The 18,285-nt window shown below is 42.4% G+C and overlaps 3 protein-coding genes across 4 annotated transcripts in view; 2 read left to right on the forward strand and 1 right to left on the reverse strand.

Moving 5' to 3' along the window:
- Window positions 1–15,568, forward strand: part of LOC134213676 (UDP-glycosyltransferase UGT5-like) — a 91,183-nt gene extending 75,615 nt beyond the window's left edge. Inside the window, exons 1-5 of one of the 2 annotated variants that reach the window (XM_062692942.1) lie at window positions 13,562–13,636; window positions 13,738–14,028; window positions 14,087–14,882; window positions 14,955–15,171; window positions 15,229–15,568. In XM_062692942.1, the coding sequence (XP_062548926.1) occupies window positions 13,574–13,636; window positions 13,738–14,028; window positions 14,087–14,882; window positions 14,955–15,171; window positions 15,229–15,517 (1,656 nt within the window). In that variant the 5' untranslated portion in view covers window positions 13,562–13,573 and the 3' untranslated portion in view covers window positions 15,518–15,568. Of the gene's footprint in view, window positions 1–13,561; window positions 13,637–13,737; window positions 14,029–14,086; window positions 14,883–14,954; window positions 15,172–15,228 lie in introns of those variants that run through there. The other variant, XM_062692943.1, reaches the window with a different exon arrangement.
- LOC134210397 (uncharacterized) lies at window positions 2,483–3,735 on the reverse strand. Its single transcript, XM_062686447.1, has 2 exons — window positions 3,667–3,735; window positions 2,483–3,038 (listed from the first exon to the last, which is right to left on the reverse strand). Exons 1-2 carry the CDS (start codon window positions 3,723–3,725, stop codon window positions 2,483–2,485), a joined length of 615 nt encoding a protein of 204 aa, XP_062542431.1. The 5' UTR covers window positions 3,726–3,735.
- On the forward strand, window positions 5,743–6,804 carry LOC134210398 (uncharacterized protein K02A2.6-like). The gene has a single exon (XM_062686448.1). The coding sequence runs from the start codon at window positions 5,743–5,745 to the stop codon at window positions 6,802–6,804; it is 1,062 nt and encodes a 353-aa protein (XP_062542432.1).
- Window positions 15,569–18,285: the final 2,717 nt, after the last annotated feature.

Genomic DNA, 18,285 nt, shown 5'->3' on the forward strand with positions numbered 1-18,285 from the left:
TGGAGAAAAACCCTAATGTCTTGATGTGATTCAACGTTTCCTTCTGTAGAGTTATAAACTCGATCTCCTCTTTGTCTGTCCAATAAAACTTTCAGCATTGGCCAACGTCCGTAAATGTTCGGTTTTCGTCGCGCGATGAACCAAAAAACGATCGACAAAGGTGATTAGCCCAAGGAAGCTTTTCACCTCTGCACAATTTTCAGGTTTACGAAAATTCCTGATGGCACTTAGTTTATCCTCTTCGATTTGCCAGCCGTCCGATGTTAAAATAAATCCTAGAAACGGAAGCTCTTGACTCCGGATTACACTTTGATTTATTAATTTCCACCCCATGCTCTTTCAGTCGCTCCAGTACTGCCGCCAAGTTATTGTCGTGTTCCTCAATGGTCTCTCCAAATATCAATATATCGTCAAGATAATTCCTGACACCCTTGCAGCCCCCAAAATCTTTCGCTGCATCACCTCCTGAAAGATGTCCGGGGCATTGCACAGTCCGAACGGCATTCTGACACAACGGAACATCCTGAACTCCGTCATAAAATTGGTCAAATGGCGGCTGTCGTCGTGGAGCTCTACATGAAAGAAAGCATTGCTTAAATCAATGGTAGAGAACCACTTTGCCCCTCTCAAGTCAGCTAGAATCTTTTCTAGTGTTGGCATTGCAAAGGGTGTACGGAGAATGTACTGATTTGGGCCTCGGAGATCGATAACTAGACGAAAATCCTCTTTTCCCTTAGGTATAATCAGCATGGAGGAACAAAAGGAAGGGTCCATCTCATCCGTGACTCGTTCAATTATGTTAGCCGTCATCAACTGTTGTAGTCTTTCTTCGACCCGCGACTTCATAGCTATCGGAATGTTGAAGAAAATATTCCGACATGGAGGCTTAGTCTTATCGTAACGAATTACAACAGGCGGAATTTTGAATTTGGGGAATGCTTTGTCGGAACTTATATAAGCGATATCAATACCATGAAACTGAAAAGCTTTCGAAGCATCTAGGCACAATGGAACCTGGAGGCCTAGCAAAAGCACGCTATACCTAGTAGCCGTTGGTCTACCGAGTAATGATTGCGATTCCTTTACGACGTAAAATTTTTCTAATAATACTGGCCGATCTTCTGATACGAACATGAAAGCTTCAAAAGTTCCTATAACAGGTATCTCACCAGATGTCGCATAGGCCTTAAGAGATCGATCCGCTTTGAATTGTAAATTATGAACACCTTTTCGGCAAGACTCGTCATCGATCAACTGGTTGAACGAATGCTCAGTTAGCGTGTTCACTTGCGCTCCCGAATCTATAAGGAAATCACAAGGAAATCCTGAAATAACCACCCTTATCACACCATCGTCACGGATGCCTGGCACCTTAGTAATTGCAGAAACGACGTTGTCCTGTGCTTGGGTTGTCGGAACCTGTCAAGACAAACAATCCTAACTTAGTGCTATCATCCAACTTTTGAAATAAGGTGAGCCACTACTCCCGGATTTAAACTAATGACTGTTTATGATTCTCAAAATGACGAATAAAAGAGAAATAGTTTAGTTTCATATTATTGTGGGTAGAATTAATTTCGAATCTTTTAATGGATATGATCAACATGGGAGTGTATTTTATTAGAACAGATACCCTATTTGCTCATTAGAGTTTATTTATTTTTATTATGAACCCAATTAAATTGAACAGTTAAGGAACAACATACTATTAGGCGATGATTAACGTTACTTTGCGTTACTTCCAAGTGGCATTTGTGAAGATTACGGAATAAGACTTACATTTTCCTGCTCATTCGGTTCCTCAGGTTTAGTTTCCTCCTTCGCAGTTACTGCTGAAATCTCCGATAGCTTCGTGTCTGTAACCCGTTCGCTATGTTGTTGTATGGGCCTGTCTCGCACGAAAGTCCGGCAAGCGCGTTGCAGGTGCCCTTTCACACCACAATTCCGGCAAATTTTATCCGCGGCGAAGCAATTATTTGCTTTATGAAACAAACTATTACATCTGAAGCAACGCTCCGGGATAGAGCTGGTAGATCCTCTCCAATTGGTCAAGTTTCGAGCTTGCATTGCCCCGTCTCGGTGGATTTGTTGTGCTGCATATCTTCCACGGGCTACTCCAGCTGGTCTTCCTCTGTACTGCTGACGATACTCTCCACCCGTCACTCGTGCAATAGTCGCCACCGGTGTTTGGCTGCCATGTTTCATATTGAAGTACTCTTCGTTTAAACGAATAGCTTCAATTTCACGAACTTCATCCACTAAGTCGGTGAACGTACCTTTCCGGCTTAACAGTTTAAGGGCCGCAGTCCGAACTTCTCTGTTGCGCGCTTGTTCCGCCACTGTTCCCACAATCTCTTCAAATTCCTTGTCCATACCAAACTCGCACAATCTGGCGGTTGCACCCACTCGCATAAGAAATGATATGTCGTTCTCACCTGGTTGCTGTTGCATTAACGCCAACTTCCTCCTTTGGAGCATGACATCAGATCCCGATGAAAAGTATGCCTTCAACCGAAACAAAGCATTCGAAAAGGGAATTCGTCTGGATCGGGAGCATCGCTAGTTGACTTCGTGTTTTCAAGATTTCTAGCAACTGTTGTCCGGCCTTCACCTTAAGCAATATATATTGAGTGCCCTCATCTGTTATACCGGCGAGCTTCATGGAATCCACCAATAGATCCCTCCATGCTTCAAAGTCTTGGCGTCCAATCATTTCGCTACCCGAGGATGGTTTGCACTCAGGCACGGTTATCGATGAAACCGACATTTGATTGACGGAAGACATGAAGCGTGAAATCTCCGTAGTTTCTCTTGTATTCCTATCACGGTGTGTACTCGATGGTCCGATAATGTCAATAAATTCATCAGTGTTCACATCACTACTTGCTTCACTGCCTGGTGCTTTCGAAGTACTTTGTAGATTCCTGATCGTTTCTTGTGCCTTATTCCATTCCGCGCTTAGCAATGCATTGCTTGCCTTAGCAGCTGCAAGTTCCTTCAGTGCCGTCTCCAGTTTCGTGTTTTTCTTTCTCGATTTTCTGGAATAGATGAATCCAAACCACACTAATTTTCAATATAACTTTTTTTTTTCAGCAAATTAACTATCAAATATCTACAATATGCATCCCAATATTTTTTTTTTTTTTCAACATTTTTTTTTCCACTTTTTCTTCTATTCGTATTTTTTTCGTTTACTATCATCAATTTTCTCGCTTTTTCTTACTCATTATCTCATTTTTTTTTTTACGTACCACAACTTTTTTTTTCGTTCTAGGCATTTTTTTTTTCACCATGAATTCAATGAAATCAGACCATTCCAATTTTTCGTTCTCCTTTTTTTTTTATATATGTTTTTTTTTCGGCCTGTTTTTACCTTTTCTTTTACTGTAACCTCCATTTTTTTCATTACACATTTTTTTCGTCAATCATCAGTTTCATTTGCACATATTTTTTTCAATCATCGTCAGTACATCTTACAGTCAATCTCAGTACAACCATTTTCCACCTTAAATCACTTATTTATTTATTTTTCTCACTTTTACGCTATTTTTCGTTTCGACTTTTCTCTTTCTTCGTTCTCCCAATTTTTGATTGTGCCATCACTGCTTGCATCAATTGCCTCTTTCCAGTTCTTAGTTTTAGACTTCAAAGGAAAAAAGAACTTACCGGGGCGGAACGTCTCCGATGCCACCGACCACGCCATTGTCGCACATGGAACCATCCATCGGCCGTTTAGAAGCCACCTTCAAAAATTGAACGCCAAAAGGAGCACTCCGTTTTCGCGTCCGCTCACGCAGAAAGTATCCAACAGAATGCCCATCGTCCTGAGAGTCGGGTACAAGGCCGCTCGCTCCTTTTTTTCTGGATTTGCATCTTTCTCCCTCTTAGATAAATCATGTAAATCATAGGAGCGCTGTCTTGCTTTCTCCCAGAGCAGAGAATGTGGAGGTACTTTTTTTTTTTACATTGAACCCCGTCTCTCTTTTTCCCATGTTACTGTTGCAAATCCCTGTCGTCAAAAGTCGTCTGTCTTCGGTAATCGGTTTCCGGTTTCAATCAGTTAATTTCGAGCACCAAGTTTTCGCTCGAGTTTTCGAGTATGCTTTTTTTCGGATAGAAGCTTTTTGCAAAAGCTCATACCAGTTATGTCAACGTAGCCTAACTATTAATAACGTCCGCAATACCTACTACACTTGCCAAAGCGAAAGTGTTTTCCAGGCTAGATGTAAAGAACGCGTTTCACCAGGTGGGCTAATTTTTTATTCTAAACATAAATTAGAGTAGACACTGTAGTTTACTGAACTGTTTGAAAGGAGTTTTTTTTAAATTTGCCTCTAAGTTTTGATTATTTTACGAGTTGTCATTGTTCAAGAAAGAATCTGTATCAATTTATAAGACTGCTATGACTGTTTGTTCATATATATAAAAAAACAACTTGAATTGAAATCTAAGAACGTGAGTTTTACTTTCAGGTTGAAATATCGCATAAATCCCGAGAAATAACAACGTTTATTACGCGCCGAGGGTTATACAGGTACACCAGGTTAATGTTTGGGATCAACTGCGCCCCTGAGTTGTTCCAGAAGATTATGGAACAGATTCTGAGTGGGTGCGAGGGCTGTGTCAACTTTATTGATGACGTTATAGTATTCGGAGCAGACCAAGATGAACACGATGTGCGGTTGCAAATGGTTCTTCGTAGGATGAGTGAAATGAACGTCTTGCTTAATAACAGCAAATGTGTATATGGTGTAACTGAGCTTAAATTCTTGGGACACTATTTGTCAGATAATGGCGTTAAACCAGATTCTGATAAATTGGAATCGATTAAAAACTTCCGTGAACCAAAATCTGCTGAGAAAACAAGAAGCTTTTTGGGTCTAGTGAATTATGTTGGAAAATTCATCCCAAACCTGGCCACTCTTACGGAGCCTCTTCGACAGTTGACTAAACATCAGAACAAATTCGCATGGAATCGTGAGCACCAAACAGCATTCGATGAGCTCAAGCGGTATATGATGGATCCTTGTACTTTGGGCTACTTTGATGGCGATGATCACACTCAGTTGATCGCGGATGCCAGCCCTGTTGGTTTAGGGGCTGTATTAATTCAAATTAATAATAATGGTCCAAGAATAATTTCGTATGCGAGTAGGAGTTTGACGGACGTCGAGAAACGGTATGCCCAGATCGAAAAGGAAGCGCTCGCGCTAGTCTGGGCCGTTGAACGGTTTCATTATTATTTATTCGGTCGCTCTTTCGATTTGATAACCGATCACAAACCTTTGAGGCAATTTTGGACCGAAATCGAAACCATGCGCCCGAATTGAAAGGTGGGTGGTTCGACTGCTGACTTATAAGGGAAAAGTTATATACCGACCCGGAAAATCGAACATAGCAGACCCTCTGTCGCGCTTAGTAGTAACACCAGAGCAAGTTGGGAAGCCTTTCGAAGATTTTACGGAACATTACGTGAATTGGGTCGCAAACAATGCTGCTCCAGTTGCACTGAAATTGAAGGAAATTGAACATGAATCAGAAATCGATAAATCAATTCAGGCAGTCGGAACTGGCTTACAGCAACAAGAATGGTCTGAAGACGCTGCTCCGTTCAAACTTATTGCTTCTGAGCTGTGTTTCGCTGGGAAAATTTTACTCCGCGGAACTAGAATTGTTCTCCCCGAAAAGCTGAGAGCACGCACACTTGAATTGGCTCATGAGGGTCATCCGGGTATGACGATAATGAAGCAGCGATTACGTGCTAAGGTATGGTGGCCGAAACTGGACACTCAAGTCGAGAAATATGTCAAGGGCTGCCGTGGATGTACATTAGTAGCAGCGCCAGCAGCACCAGAACCTATGAAGCGGAAAGAGTTACCATCGCAACCGTGGCAACATGTTGCTATCGATTTTCTCGGGCCGCTCCCATCTGGACATTACCTGTTCGTTGTGGTCGACTACTTCAGTCGATACATCGAAGTCGAAATAATGAAGAAAATAGACTCGACTGAAACAATCAATCGGTTGTCAACGATTTTCGCTCGATTTGGACTGCCGGTTACTATTACCGCGGATAATGGTCCACAGTTCGCCAGCCAGGAGTTTCAAGACTATTGCGAAACCAGTAATATCAAGTTGATCAACACTACTCCCTATTGGCCGCAACAAAACGGTGAGGTGGAGCGGCAAAATAGGTCGATATTGAAGAGACTCTCTATCAGTCAGGCCACGAACACAGATTGGATAAGCGAACTTAATAAATATTTGCTCATGTACAGATCCTCCCCACACTCTACGACTGGAAAAACTCCATCTGAGATGCTGTTTGGATACAATATTCGCGATAAGATTCCCTCTATCAACCAGCCCAAAGAAATCGACGAAGAAACGGCCGATAGAGACAAAGAAAAAAAGGAGAAAGGAAAACTATATGCTGATGAACGACGCAATGCCAGACCGAATTCTATCACAGAAGGCGACAAGGTACTTGTCAAACGGATGACAAAACACAACAAATTAGCTACGACGTTCGAGCCAGCGGTCTATGATGTCATAAAAAGGAGAGGCGGAGATGTAGAAGTGGCTTCAGAAGAAAAGGGTGCAACATATCGTCGACATGTTTCTCATTTGCAACGGATTGGTGGTAGAGACGAGTCGTCAAGCACGTGTGCCAACCCTGGAACCATCGCATCGGATCCACAAGGGAGCGGTACCACAAAACGACGTGCGGGCGATTTATCAGAATCGGAATCCAGATCGAAACGAGCGACGCGACAACCAACATATTTGCGAGATTACATATAAGCCATGATTTTCTACAAACAAATGAAAAAAAAAATAAAAAGAGAAGAGTGATGTAGTATCGTAACGCTCATTCGTAACCCCAGTACTAGAATGTTTGCCGGTTTTGGTGTCTTACGCTATGAGCTACGATTGGTACTGTAACAGACGAATAAAAGGGTAGATGTTTTTGAGAGACCGAACAGTAACAACGTGTTGTTGGGTATTGTCCCCGAATCCCCCGACACTACAGACTAGAGATGGGCAAAACAGCTCATTGCAGTGAGCGGATCTGATCCGTTCAGCTCATTGAAAAGAGTCAGCTCCTTGGATCAGCTCTTCAGTTCTTTAATGCTACATATATTAAAACATAATTGTTAATATTATTATTTTAATTATACTTGAAAAAATTTAAAAATTTATGTCATTCATTAATTTATTCATTCATTCGTCATTCATCTATTTACCTCACTTTGAAATTTTTAAAATGTTAAGCTACAGTGAGGTAATATTTTTTATTGAAAAACCGACAATTTTAAACTAATAACAGTTTTGAAGTCTAGGAGTTTATTTAGAACCATCACATTTATTTCTATACAAAAATTTACTCAACATTATTTTCTATTCGTAATTCTAAGTTGGGGCCCCCCTTAGCCGTGCGGTAAGACGCGCAGCTACAAAGCAAGACCATGCTGAGGGTGGCTGGGTTCGATTCCCGGTGCCGGTCTAGGCAATTTTCGGATTGGAAATTGTCTCGACTTCCCTGGGCATAAAAGTATCGTCGTGCTAGCCTCATGATGTACGAATGCAAAAATGGTACATTGGCTTAGAAACCTCGCAGTTAATAACTGTGGAAGCGCTTAATGAACACTAAGCTGCGAGGCGGCTCTGTCCCAGTGGTGGGGATGTAATGCCAATAAGAAGAAGAATTCTAAGCTACATTTTGTTGATAACGTTTCTCAAATCGTTAATTTGAATAATTCAGTCCCTAGTCTCTGATATGGATATGAACCATATCAAGTGTCATAATTTTTCTCTTCATACTGGGTGCAGTAAATCAATGCCTTGTTTGCGCGCGCTTCTAAAGAGAATAAAGAGCACGGTGCTACAAACAAACCGAGTGCACATGTAGCAGTATGCTGTATGCTGGCGGGAAAACCCGTCGCAAGTGAAAGATCCGCTCCGTGCAAGACACAGCTGCCAGTTCGGTTCGTTTGAACCACACGGTTCGCTTGCTAGAATCGGTCGCGACTGATCCGGATCGAGATCCGTGTTGCACGGATCTGAGCTGGTGGGGCAGCTCATCTCGCTTCCATGTCGCAGCAATTTCGAGCTGGACGACAACATGAGCGGAACTGAGAGTTGTTCGGATCTTCGGATCTTTTGCTTGGTACGGTTCGTTCGCTACCGCACTACTAGGTATCATTAAATTTTGTGTGTCCGTTCGTAGTGCCTAGTATGTGGGTATGGGTTAAGAAATAGACGGCAAGCTAGATTATTTTTGCTTGTGTATTTCTTATTCCTCTCTGCAGCAGAAATATGATTTCTGTTGCTTGGCTAGATGGTGCTGTCACTTGGCTTGATGGTGCTTGAGGTGCAAATAATAAACGATCAGCACGTGCACGGTACTGGACTGGAATGCTCATACAAGCTCGCTTGTGTTGTGTACCGCGAGCGTGGTATTTTCGTTTGTGCTGTACAAAATACAACAGCGCGCGTAGGGGGGAAATGCTTATCTAATCTTCCGGTCAATGTCATCATATAGTGCATATACTCCTGTATATATACGATTGTGATGCATCACCAGTGCTACGATGTGCACGTATTACCTGGCAATCTAACTGCATTGATTGTCTGCCTTTTCAGAATTCCCAATAAAATTCCGTTGAAATATCACAAATGATGGTACAGTAGCCGTTCGATAACTGCAAAATGTTTACTTTTCAGTTAACGAATGCCGTTCGATAACTGCAACGCATTCTAGACGTCAAACGGTTGTCAACCGACGTCAGATGCAATAAAAGTGCATCTAAATGTGCAGCTCAATGCAGCTGTCATTGAGTTTGACACCAGTTTGAAGTTTAGCGGTCCGATAACTGCAAAACTGTTGCAACTATCGAATTGCAGTTAAAAAGCTTTGCAGTTAAATGACTTGCAGTTATCGAACGTCTACTGTAATTGTTTGTGGAAAGGGAAAGAAAAGTGCAGTGGGTACTGGCCAAGTTCCCCCTGGCGGTGCTAAAATGATAAGCGGGAACAATGCCTAATTTCATTTAAATCTTTTAGTATCATTAGTGATTAGCACACGTTATTATTTTATGTGGGGGGCAAGCATGGAACATATTTTTCAACGCGGGTGTCAGGCGGCTGACCCATGCTCGACAAAAATAGTAAAATTTAGCTAGAATATTTTAATTTTGTTTGATTGTTTGCTATTGAATTTTATATCAGAAATCGCGAAAATACTTGAAATAAAACTTTGTAAAATGTTTAGTATAATTATCTTTAAAAGGCATGGTTTGATTTTTGTATTCGATGAACCTTGAAGAATCGTTTTGCTCGCTGAGCAGAAAGTACAAATTTGGTAAATTTAGATTTGTTCAACGGATATTTGTTGATAGATTGAGGTTAAGAAATCGTCTGTAAATTATTTAAAGAATAAACTGTAAATAAAATTGATATTAGCATACTCTTTCGACAGCCGGCTGGCAAGAGTTTAAATAAAAACAGGTAAACAACATAGTCTGTGGGTCGAATTGCCAGCTTGAGGCAAACCTCCATGACCTACCTTACCCTACCAAACCACCAACTCCGTAGAACTTATGAGGGCGTCGCCAAGTCGGGGACCTCTCGTTAAGTAAGTTCTACATCAACATTTCCTTTCCTATCCCTAGTTACGGTAAAGATGGGCGTGGCCGGGAGTAGTAATCCTCATGCTTATGCCATTTTTATCTTAGATTGGAATCAAGGGTAACTCCCCACCTTGATTTCCGATAGCAATCTGGATAAGGATTCCATAAGAAACATGAGTATCACTAGTGTCCAATCTACGAAGTATACCGTAACAACGCTAACGCTAACGCTAACGCTAACAAAATACAACAGCGCGCGTACTCGAGTGCGTACGCTCGAGGGAGTTTCTCTAGGCGCGTGTTCGACAATGATTTCATCAATTTAAAGTGAGCTGCTGAGCTGGGCTTCTTTAAAAAAGATCCATGGCTCATCAGCTCAATGTGAGGAAGCGAATCTTTGGAACAGCTCCTGAGCGGAGCGCCCATCTCTATACAAGACGCTAATAAGACCGGTTGTCCTCTACGGACATAAACCATGGACAATGTTCGAGGAGGACTTGCAAGCACTCATAGTATTCGAGAGACGGGTGCTTAGGACCATCTTTGGCGGTGTGCAAGAAGACGGTGTTTGGCGGCGAGGAATAAACTACGAGCTCGCCCAGCTCTACGGCGAATCCAGTATCCAGAAGATAGCTAAAGCCGGAATGGTACGATGGGCAGGGCATGTTACAAGATTGCCGAACAGGAACCCTTCAAAGATGGTGTTCGCTCTCGATTCGACAGGTACGAGACGGCGTGGAACACAGCGAGCGAGGTGCAGACATGGGCAGACCAGGTGCAAAATGACGTGGCGAGCGTGGGGCGCATTCGAGAACGGAGAGATGTTTACCATTGATGTTTTGTGTTCAGGGTTTGCAGAAATCGCTCTCAATAGATAACGAACAACGATAAAGGAGAGGCAAAAACTGTTCCGAATCATAACAAGCCATGATAACAAATTTTGTATACAAGTGCGAAAAAACAGAATCGAATAGGCAGCCCCCACAGAAAAATGGTGATTCTTGCTTTGTTTTCGCTCCTTTCGTGTTGCTGCACAGCTGTGTAGAACAAGTTGAAATGCATCATCAGAGCAAGTGCTCCCCACATTTGGAGCTCTTTAAAAGAAATTTATGATGGGGTATAGTAGAAATACTAGAATAAGAGTTCGGCGAAGACGCCATCTTGTTTCCAATTGAACCGTCAAAAGCGGTTCCATTTCGACTTGTTTACTTGTTGCATCCATAAGAAGCAAGCAAAAAGTTCAAGTGCTACCAGTATCATTTTCACGATTTCATGCATTTTCATACGTTGCCATTTCGACAGTTTTTCACTCCGCCGGTCTCTGGTTATAGGGTTGCTAGGGTATAGCATCCCGAATCAGTTCTCTATCATGACAGCTTGCAAAAAAAGTCTCTCGCGGTATGCTTCTTCTTCTTATTGGCATTACATCCCCACACTGGGACAGAGCTGCCTCGCAGCTTAGTGTTCATTAAGCACTTCCACAGATATTAACTGCGAGGTTTCTAAGCCAGGTTACCATTTTTTGCATTCGTATATCATGAGGCTAGCACGATGATACTTTTATGCCCAGGGAAGTCGAGACAATTTCCAATCCGAAAATTGCCTAGACCGGCACCGGGAATCGAACCCAGCCACCCTTAGCATGGTCTTGCTTTGTAGCCGCGCGTCTTACCGCACGGCTAAGGAGGGCCTCGCGGTATGCTACATATCGTATATGTATACAGAGATGATAAGTGAGAGACTTGTTCTTTCTCTTTAGGATTCAATCCCTGTTTGCGTTACATGCTCACAATAGTGTTGTGGTGGTGGTGTTTCATAAAGTTATGTCAACTCAAAAATAAAGATTATTTCAATGACCATACAGTACTGCAGGGTCTGAGCTCAACAATAGTTTGTAGTTCCGCTGATGTCCTGTGAATACTGAGACATTATTATTATTTATTCAGATTAAGGCCGAAGTGACCTGTTCGGTATATAAGAGTCTTCTCCATTCGGCTCGGTCCATGGCTACACGTCGCCAGCCACGCAGTCTACGGAGGGTCCGCAAGTCATCTTCCACCTGATCGATCCACCTTGCCCGCTGTGCAGCTCTCCTTCTTGTGCCCGTCAGATCGTTGCCGAGAACCATTTTCACCGGGTTACTGTCCGACATTCTGGATACGTGCCCGGCCCACTGCAGTCGTCCGATTTTCGCGGTGTGAACGATGGATGGTTCTCCCAACAGCTGATGCAACTCGTGGTTCATTCGCCTCCTCCACGTACCGTCCGCTATCTGCACCCCACCATAGATGGTACGCAGCACTTTCCTTTCGAAAACTCCAAGTGCGCGTTGGTCCTCCACGAGCATCGTCCAGGTCTTGTGTCTTTAGAGAACTACCGGACTAATAAACGTTTTGTAGATAGTCAGTTTGGTACGGCGGCGAACTCTATTCGATCGGAGCGTCTTACGAAGTCCAAAGTACGTACGATTTCCAGCCACTATGCGCCTCCGAATTTCTCTGCTGGTATCGTTATCGGCGGTCACTAGTGAGCCCAAGTACACGAATTCTTCAACCACCTCGATTTCGTCACCACCGATAGAAACTCGTGGTGGGTGGCTCACATTGACCTCTCTTGAGCCTCTTCCTATCATGTACTTCGTCTTCGACGTGTTGATGACTAGTCCAATCCGTTTAGCTTCGCTTTTCAGTCTGATGTAGGCTTCCTCCATCCTCTCAAAGTTATGTGCCATGATATCAATGTCGTCGGCGAAACAAAATAACTGGACGGACTTCGTGAAAATCGTACCACTCGTGTCAATCCCTGCCCTTCGTATTACTCCCTCCAAAGCGATGTTGAATAGCAGACACGAAAGACCATCACCTTGCCGTAACCTTCTGCGGGTTTCGAAGAGACTCGAGAATGCCCCTGAAACTCGAACTCGCACATTGCCCGATCCATCGTCGCTGTGATCAACCGTGTCAGTTTGTCCGGAAAGCCGTGTTCGTGCATTAGCTGCCATAGCTGGTCCCGATCGATTGTATCATATGCGGCTTTGAAGATAGATGATGTGTGGGCACGTTATATTCGCAGCATTTCTGCAGTTCTTGGCGAATGGCGAACACCTGGTCCGTGGTGGAGCGTTCACCCATAAAATTCGCCTAGTACTGCCCCACGAACTCCCTTGCAATTGGTGCTAGTCGACGGCATGAAATTTGGAAGAGTAGCCAAGCCTACGCAATGCGGTCGGGTCTGAGCTTGACGACCGACTGGCAAATAGCTTACACAACCTCACTTGATCAGTACCAGTTGCTTATGAAGAATGTGTATAGCCGCCAGACATTCTAATTACTTACGCTCCTCTAATGTGGACGTGTACTATACACATGTGGAAGTATTGGCTTGAGAAATGGATTGCGAGTGATTTGACTATGCGTCCAATTTGGGAATCTCGAGCTCGTTCAGTAGCCGCTAGGTTGCGAAGGCCGACGGAGGTCCTTCGTAGCTCAGTTGGTTAAAGCACCAGTCTAGCGTACTGTAGGGTCATGGGTTCGAGTCCCATCGAAGGGAAAGTGGTTACCTTCAATACATTTTCCAAATCAATATCTTCCACATAACGTACATATTCACATATGAGTTTTCATAACATTGTAAATTAACGTCCAAATCGGGTGGTTTAATCCCCAGAAATAGGCAATTATCTTTGATTGAACTGATAATATATGAGTTGTAGAAAAAAAATCCGGATTGAATTTGACTTTATCGAGATACAATCAGTTTTCAATCAATCAATCAGGGATTCAATCGGTTTCAAGTAATTACAATAATTATTATTTTCTTAATTATTATTTTCTTTAAAAAAACATTATTTGGGTTGTTAACCGTCGGATTCCGCTATCTGTGTTTGACGTCAACCCTTTTCCTCTTATCGAAAATACAAACTGCGTTATCACCTTTTACACATGATGCATCATCGACGACGACGCCACCCGCCTATCTGTGTCTGTTTTCACAATACTTTGCCGGTATCAGTCCGAACTCAACTGCCAGCGGAATAGCACGCTCCCTCCCTCAATTATATTTCGTTATTCACCTGATACCTAATTACTGCTCTGCCATTCCACAGCGTTGTGTGGTCAGTCGCGCGATGCGCTCTAACTGGATTTATCCGCTGCTATGGGCGGTCGTCAGCGTCACAACATTGAAGCACGTTTCCTCCTATCGTATATTGGGTCTGTTTGCGCATCCTGGCTTGAGTCACTTTAAGGTATTCCATCCGATTATGCGCGGACTGGCCGAAGCCGGCCATCAGGTGACGGTGGTCAGCTACTTCCCGTCGTTGGACGAACCGCACCCGAACTATGTGGATTTCACCTTCCAAGGTCAGGAACTGCTGACTAATGCGTTTAGTCTTGAGGTAGGTCTTGGATTTGACTAATGATTGTTTCATAAATCAACGTGATTGCTTATTTCAGGGCTTCTCTAGGCGAACGTTTCTGGACAACTTTGTGGAGTTCTTTGAGCTTGCCAGCTGGGGATTTGAAACATGCTCAACAGCCTTGAACTCTCCTGCGCTGGATCAGGTATTGGCGTTACATCGTTCGAAGCCATTTGATTTGATTGTAACGGAGTTCTTCTCAACGGATTGTATGCTTGGGGTAAGCCACGTGATGCAAGTACCGTTTGCAGGACTCAGTAGCTGCGCTTTGATGCCGTGGCACTACGCGCGAGTAGGCCTGCCGGATAGCCCCGCGTACATTCCATCCGAGTTCAGTACGTTTTCGGAGCGTATGGGATTTTGGGAGCGATTCGAGAATTGGTTTGTCATAAGATCGGTGAATTTATTGTACCGCATTATGGAGTGGAATGACAATCGATTGTTGGCGATTAAGTTCGGTGCCGGGATCCCGGCTGTTAGAGACATTGCTCGAAATACCAGTTTGATTTTGGTTAACCAGCACTACACGTTGAGCGGTGCGAGGCCTCTGGTGCCAGCGGTCGTGGAAATTGGAGGTGTGCACATTCAAAATCAGAAACGACTACCCACGGATATTCAGGAATTGTTGGATGGATCTCCTGAAGGGGTGATAGTGATTTCGTGGGGATCGGTTTTGCGGGCTTCGACATTGCCGCAGGAGAAACGGGATGCTATAATTAACGCTCTAAGTCAAATTCCTATGAAAGTATTGTGGAAATGGGAGGATGATAGCCCTAAAGATCTCCCAAAGAATGTGATTGTGCGGAAGTGGCTCCCACAACGAGATGTTCTTTGTAAGTTTTTTTTGTTCAATTTTTTGCAGTTTAATTTTATCCATTTTATTCAATTTTATTCATAATTTACAGGTCATCCTAACGTTCATTTATTCCTGTCTCACGGAGGATTGTTGGGAGTATCGGAAGCTGTGCACTGTAGTGTTCCTGTAGTTACAACCCCCATCTACGGTGATCAACACCTCAATGCGGCAGCCTTGGATAATCGGGGTATGGGCATCACGATGCATTACCATAAGATTACACCTGAGTACGTGCTGAAGTGTATTCGAGCTGCCCTAGATCCGAGGTGAGTATGTAGTTTCTAAGTAAAAGCTATCAGTATGAAACCTTGCATATATTTCAGCATACGGGAAGCAGCCATTGCTGTTTCGGAAGCCTACGGACATAGACCACAAACTCCAGTCGAGCTAGCCGTTTGGTCAATAGAGAACGTTTTGAAAAATGGAGTGCGCAGACTTGATAGATCATATGGGAGCCAGCTATCAGTTGTAGTTTACGAGTCTTTGGATGTTATACTGGTGCTTGGTGTTGTGATAGCCTTGACTCTTACGAGTATATATTTGATATCTAAAAGAATATCTAGTTTATTCGAGGCTAAGCAACGGGTTGTCAAGAAAACCAAGCGATCCTGAATATACATTTTTAAAGAATAAGTTCAATTAATAAACTTATTTCTAAACGAATTCAACATGGATTATTGTTTGAAAATAATGGTTCGGGAAACACATCCGTATTCAGACGGATGCACTCTGGAAGTCCGCATCGAAGGAATGGACAGGTAAAATGTAGAATATGAATCACCTATCAATGAATTGGAGAACCATCATTGTTGTAAAACATTAGGGTTGCAAAGGCCCTCGGTAAACGTCCTGAGTCAAAGTTAAGGAGGTGGAGATATGTACCTATAGCAAGACAAGTTATGATTCTATAAGGCATGTGAAACATTGCTAATGGGGGAATTAGACGTCCTATCGATCAAGTGTAGTATACATAATTTTTCTCCTTCATTTGGATCGATATCAAAGGTGATGGTCTTTCAGACAGAAATATGTTTTGAAATATTTGAATAGTTTCTGTGAATAACCCCGTTACTATTATAACAGTAGATTTTATTTCTTGTTTGCAAAGTTGCATAACAGACTTGCATGGAAATTGGTGTATGCATTGTTGCATATGTTTTGGCGCTGAGTCGACAAAGTCTTACACGTTCAGTGGAAATGGAACAAAAAGCGGAAAAGGAGACAATTTTCCAAATTTGGCGGTGAACAAGGCAGTTGTTCAAGAAGATAAGTGACGAACTTTAAACACAAATTCTTTCTAATTCGATGATAGAATAACAGTTTGTACTTTTCATTTTATGGCTTCTATATTTTTTCTCTTTATTCTTAAAAATAAGAATAAAATAAAAGCAGTTTGATTTTCTTTTTATTTTTTCTGCTTTGGGAGCATCCATAAATTATGTAACCCTTAGAGGCGGGAGGGGGGTGCCCAATGTGTGACAATCCATTCAAAAATTTCGGATGCTTCATACAAAAAGTGTGACATAGGGGGAGAGGGGGTTGAAAATGGACGATTTTTGCGTTACGTAATTAATGGATCTTCCCTTTTTGACAGTTTCTTATCTTAAGGTCACTCCTGACGGAATCCAAGTTTCAAAGTGCTCGCGTTTTCGGGGGCACACCACTCGATACGAAAGCAACGCACAACTGTCATTTTTATTTTTTCACGCATGCTGCGACGCAGCAAAACTAAATCAACAAAAATGACAGTTGTGCGCCGCCTCCGTATCGAGTGGTGTGCCCCTAAAAACGCGAGTACTTTGAAACTTGGATTCCGTCAGGAGTGACCTTAACAAAAAAGCAATGAAACTGGTAACTGCTGCTTTCAAGTTTCGAGATGAATTTGTTACGGTGAGATGGAAATGGGAACAGATTTCCTAGATTATATCAATAGTTTTACCGATCATAACACTCAGCAATTTTATGTTATCCAAGACTTTCAAGGTTTTAATTATTTAAAATTCCATAGATTGATGTTTACAGTTCGGGAAACGTGTCCCGGGATTTGAGCTCCTATGTATTTTAAATAGGAGCGAGACTTGTGTTTCCCATGACAGGAATAATTTCTCGCAGTGTAAACCCAATTGCGGAAAACATGTGCGGATAAAAATTCCATCTGTAGCCATGCAAATCCGGGCGGAAACAATCCCGCATGGGATATGGTATCATCTCTGATGGAAATGATTCATTATGGTAAAATCCAGGAATTCGGCACATTTCTAATCTAATCTAATCTCATACTTGCGTAGCCAATACTTGAAAGCATCCTGGAAAATGAGGAAATGCATCCTGAATTCCGTCATTTTTCTTTTCATATGGCCAGGCCAACTACGCAATATGTACCGCAGAGATGACTCCTAGATATTGTGGGACTTCAGGAATACCTAAAGTCACTTAATAGCTTGGAATCGAGGGGAAAGGAAGAAAGCGTGGACCTCCCGTACCAAACGCTTCCAATAATATAGATACCTAATATATAATAAAAATCGTGTACGTGTTTTATGTATGATGTATATGAGCGTGTATATGTATATCCGTATGTGTGTATATGAGTGTGTATGTATGTTTATATGTCTACACTGATAGACAAAAGTATTCATCATGTTTTAATAGAGCTACTATGGAAACATGACGAATACTCATGTCCATCAGTATATGTGTGTATTTGTGTATATGTATGTTAGGGTGGCTCAAATTAGTATGGAAAAAACTTTTTTTAATTTTTTTGATGGGCCGCCCTCTTATTCGATTCTATTCGATGCCCTGATGCTCTGGATAAAATTTCAGCCAAATCGGTCAACGTTTGGGCGGTGCTAAGCTCGTTGGAAGTTTATATGCAAAAATGTATGCAGAAACAACCAAAAACAGTAAATTGCAGCTGGACTGCACAACTTACGATTAAGAACTATGATACTCATTCAGATCTTGGAGAATTTAATACAGAATGTTATGCAGAAAACCGCGGGAAGATGAGAGTTTGTCCGGCTAAGTTATTAGCATTTCTCTGGGGGTTTGAGCAAATTTCGTTTCCTTTACCTTTGAAAAGAAATAAATTCGCCTCTACAACACTCCAGTAAAATGGTAATATCTTTGCTTAATAAACTCCAATCTTCTCACGGTTTTCAGCATAGCATTCTGTATTTAATTCTACCAGAACTAAATGAGTATCATGGTTCTTGATCGTTAATTGTGCCGTCCAACTGCAAATCACTGTTTTTGGATGTTTCTGCATACATTTTGTCATATAAACATCCAACGAGTTTAGCACCGCCCAAACGTTGACCGATTTGGGTGAAATTTTGTCAAGAGCATCAGGGTATCAAATAGAATTGAATAAGAGG

Source organism: Armigeres subalbatus, chromosome 2, assembly GCF_024139115.2.
Source record: "Armigeres subalbatus isolate Guangzhou_Male chromosome 2, GZ_Asu_2, whole genome shotgun sequence".
Taxonomy (NCBI): domain Eukaryota; kingdom Metazoa; phylum Arthropoda; class Insecta; order Diptera; family Culicidae; genus Armigeres; species Armigeres subalbatus.

Coding starts and splice junctions, on each gene's coding strand:
- LOC134210397 (XM_062686447.1), bottom strand. CDS start 3,725: ATGGATGGTTCCATGTGCGACAATGGCGTGGTCGGTGGCATCGGAGAC. Junction 3,039..3,666: donor ATCGGAGACGTTCCGCCCCG/GTAAGTTCTTTT, acceptor CATCTATTCCAG/AAAATCGAGAAAGAAAAACA.
- LOC134210398 (XM_062686448.1), top strand. CDS start 5,743: ATGAAGCAGCGATTACGTGCTAAGGTATGGTGGCCGAAACTGGACACT.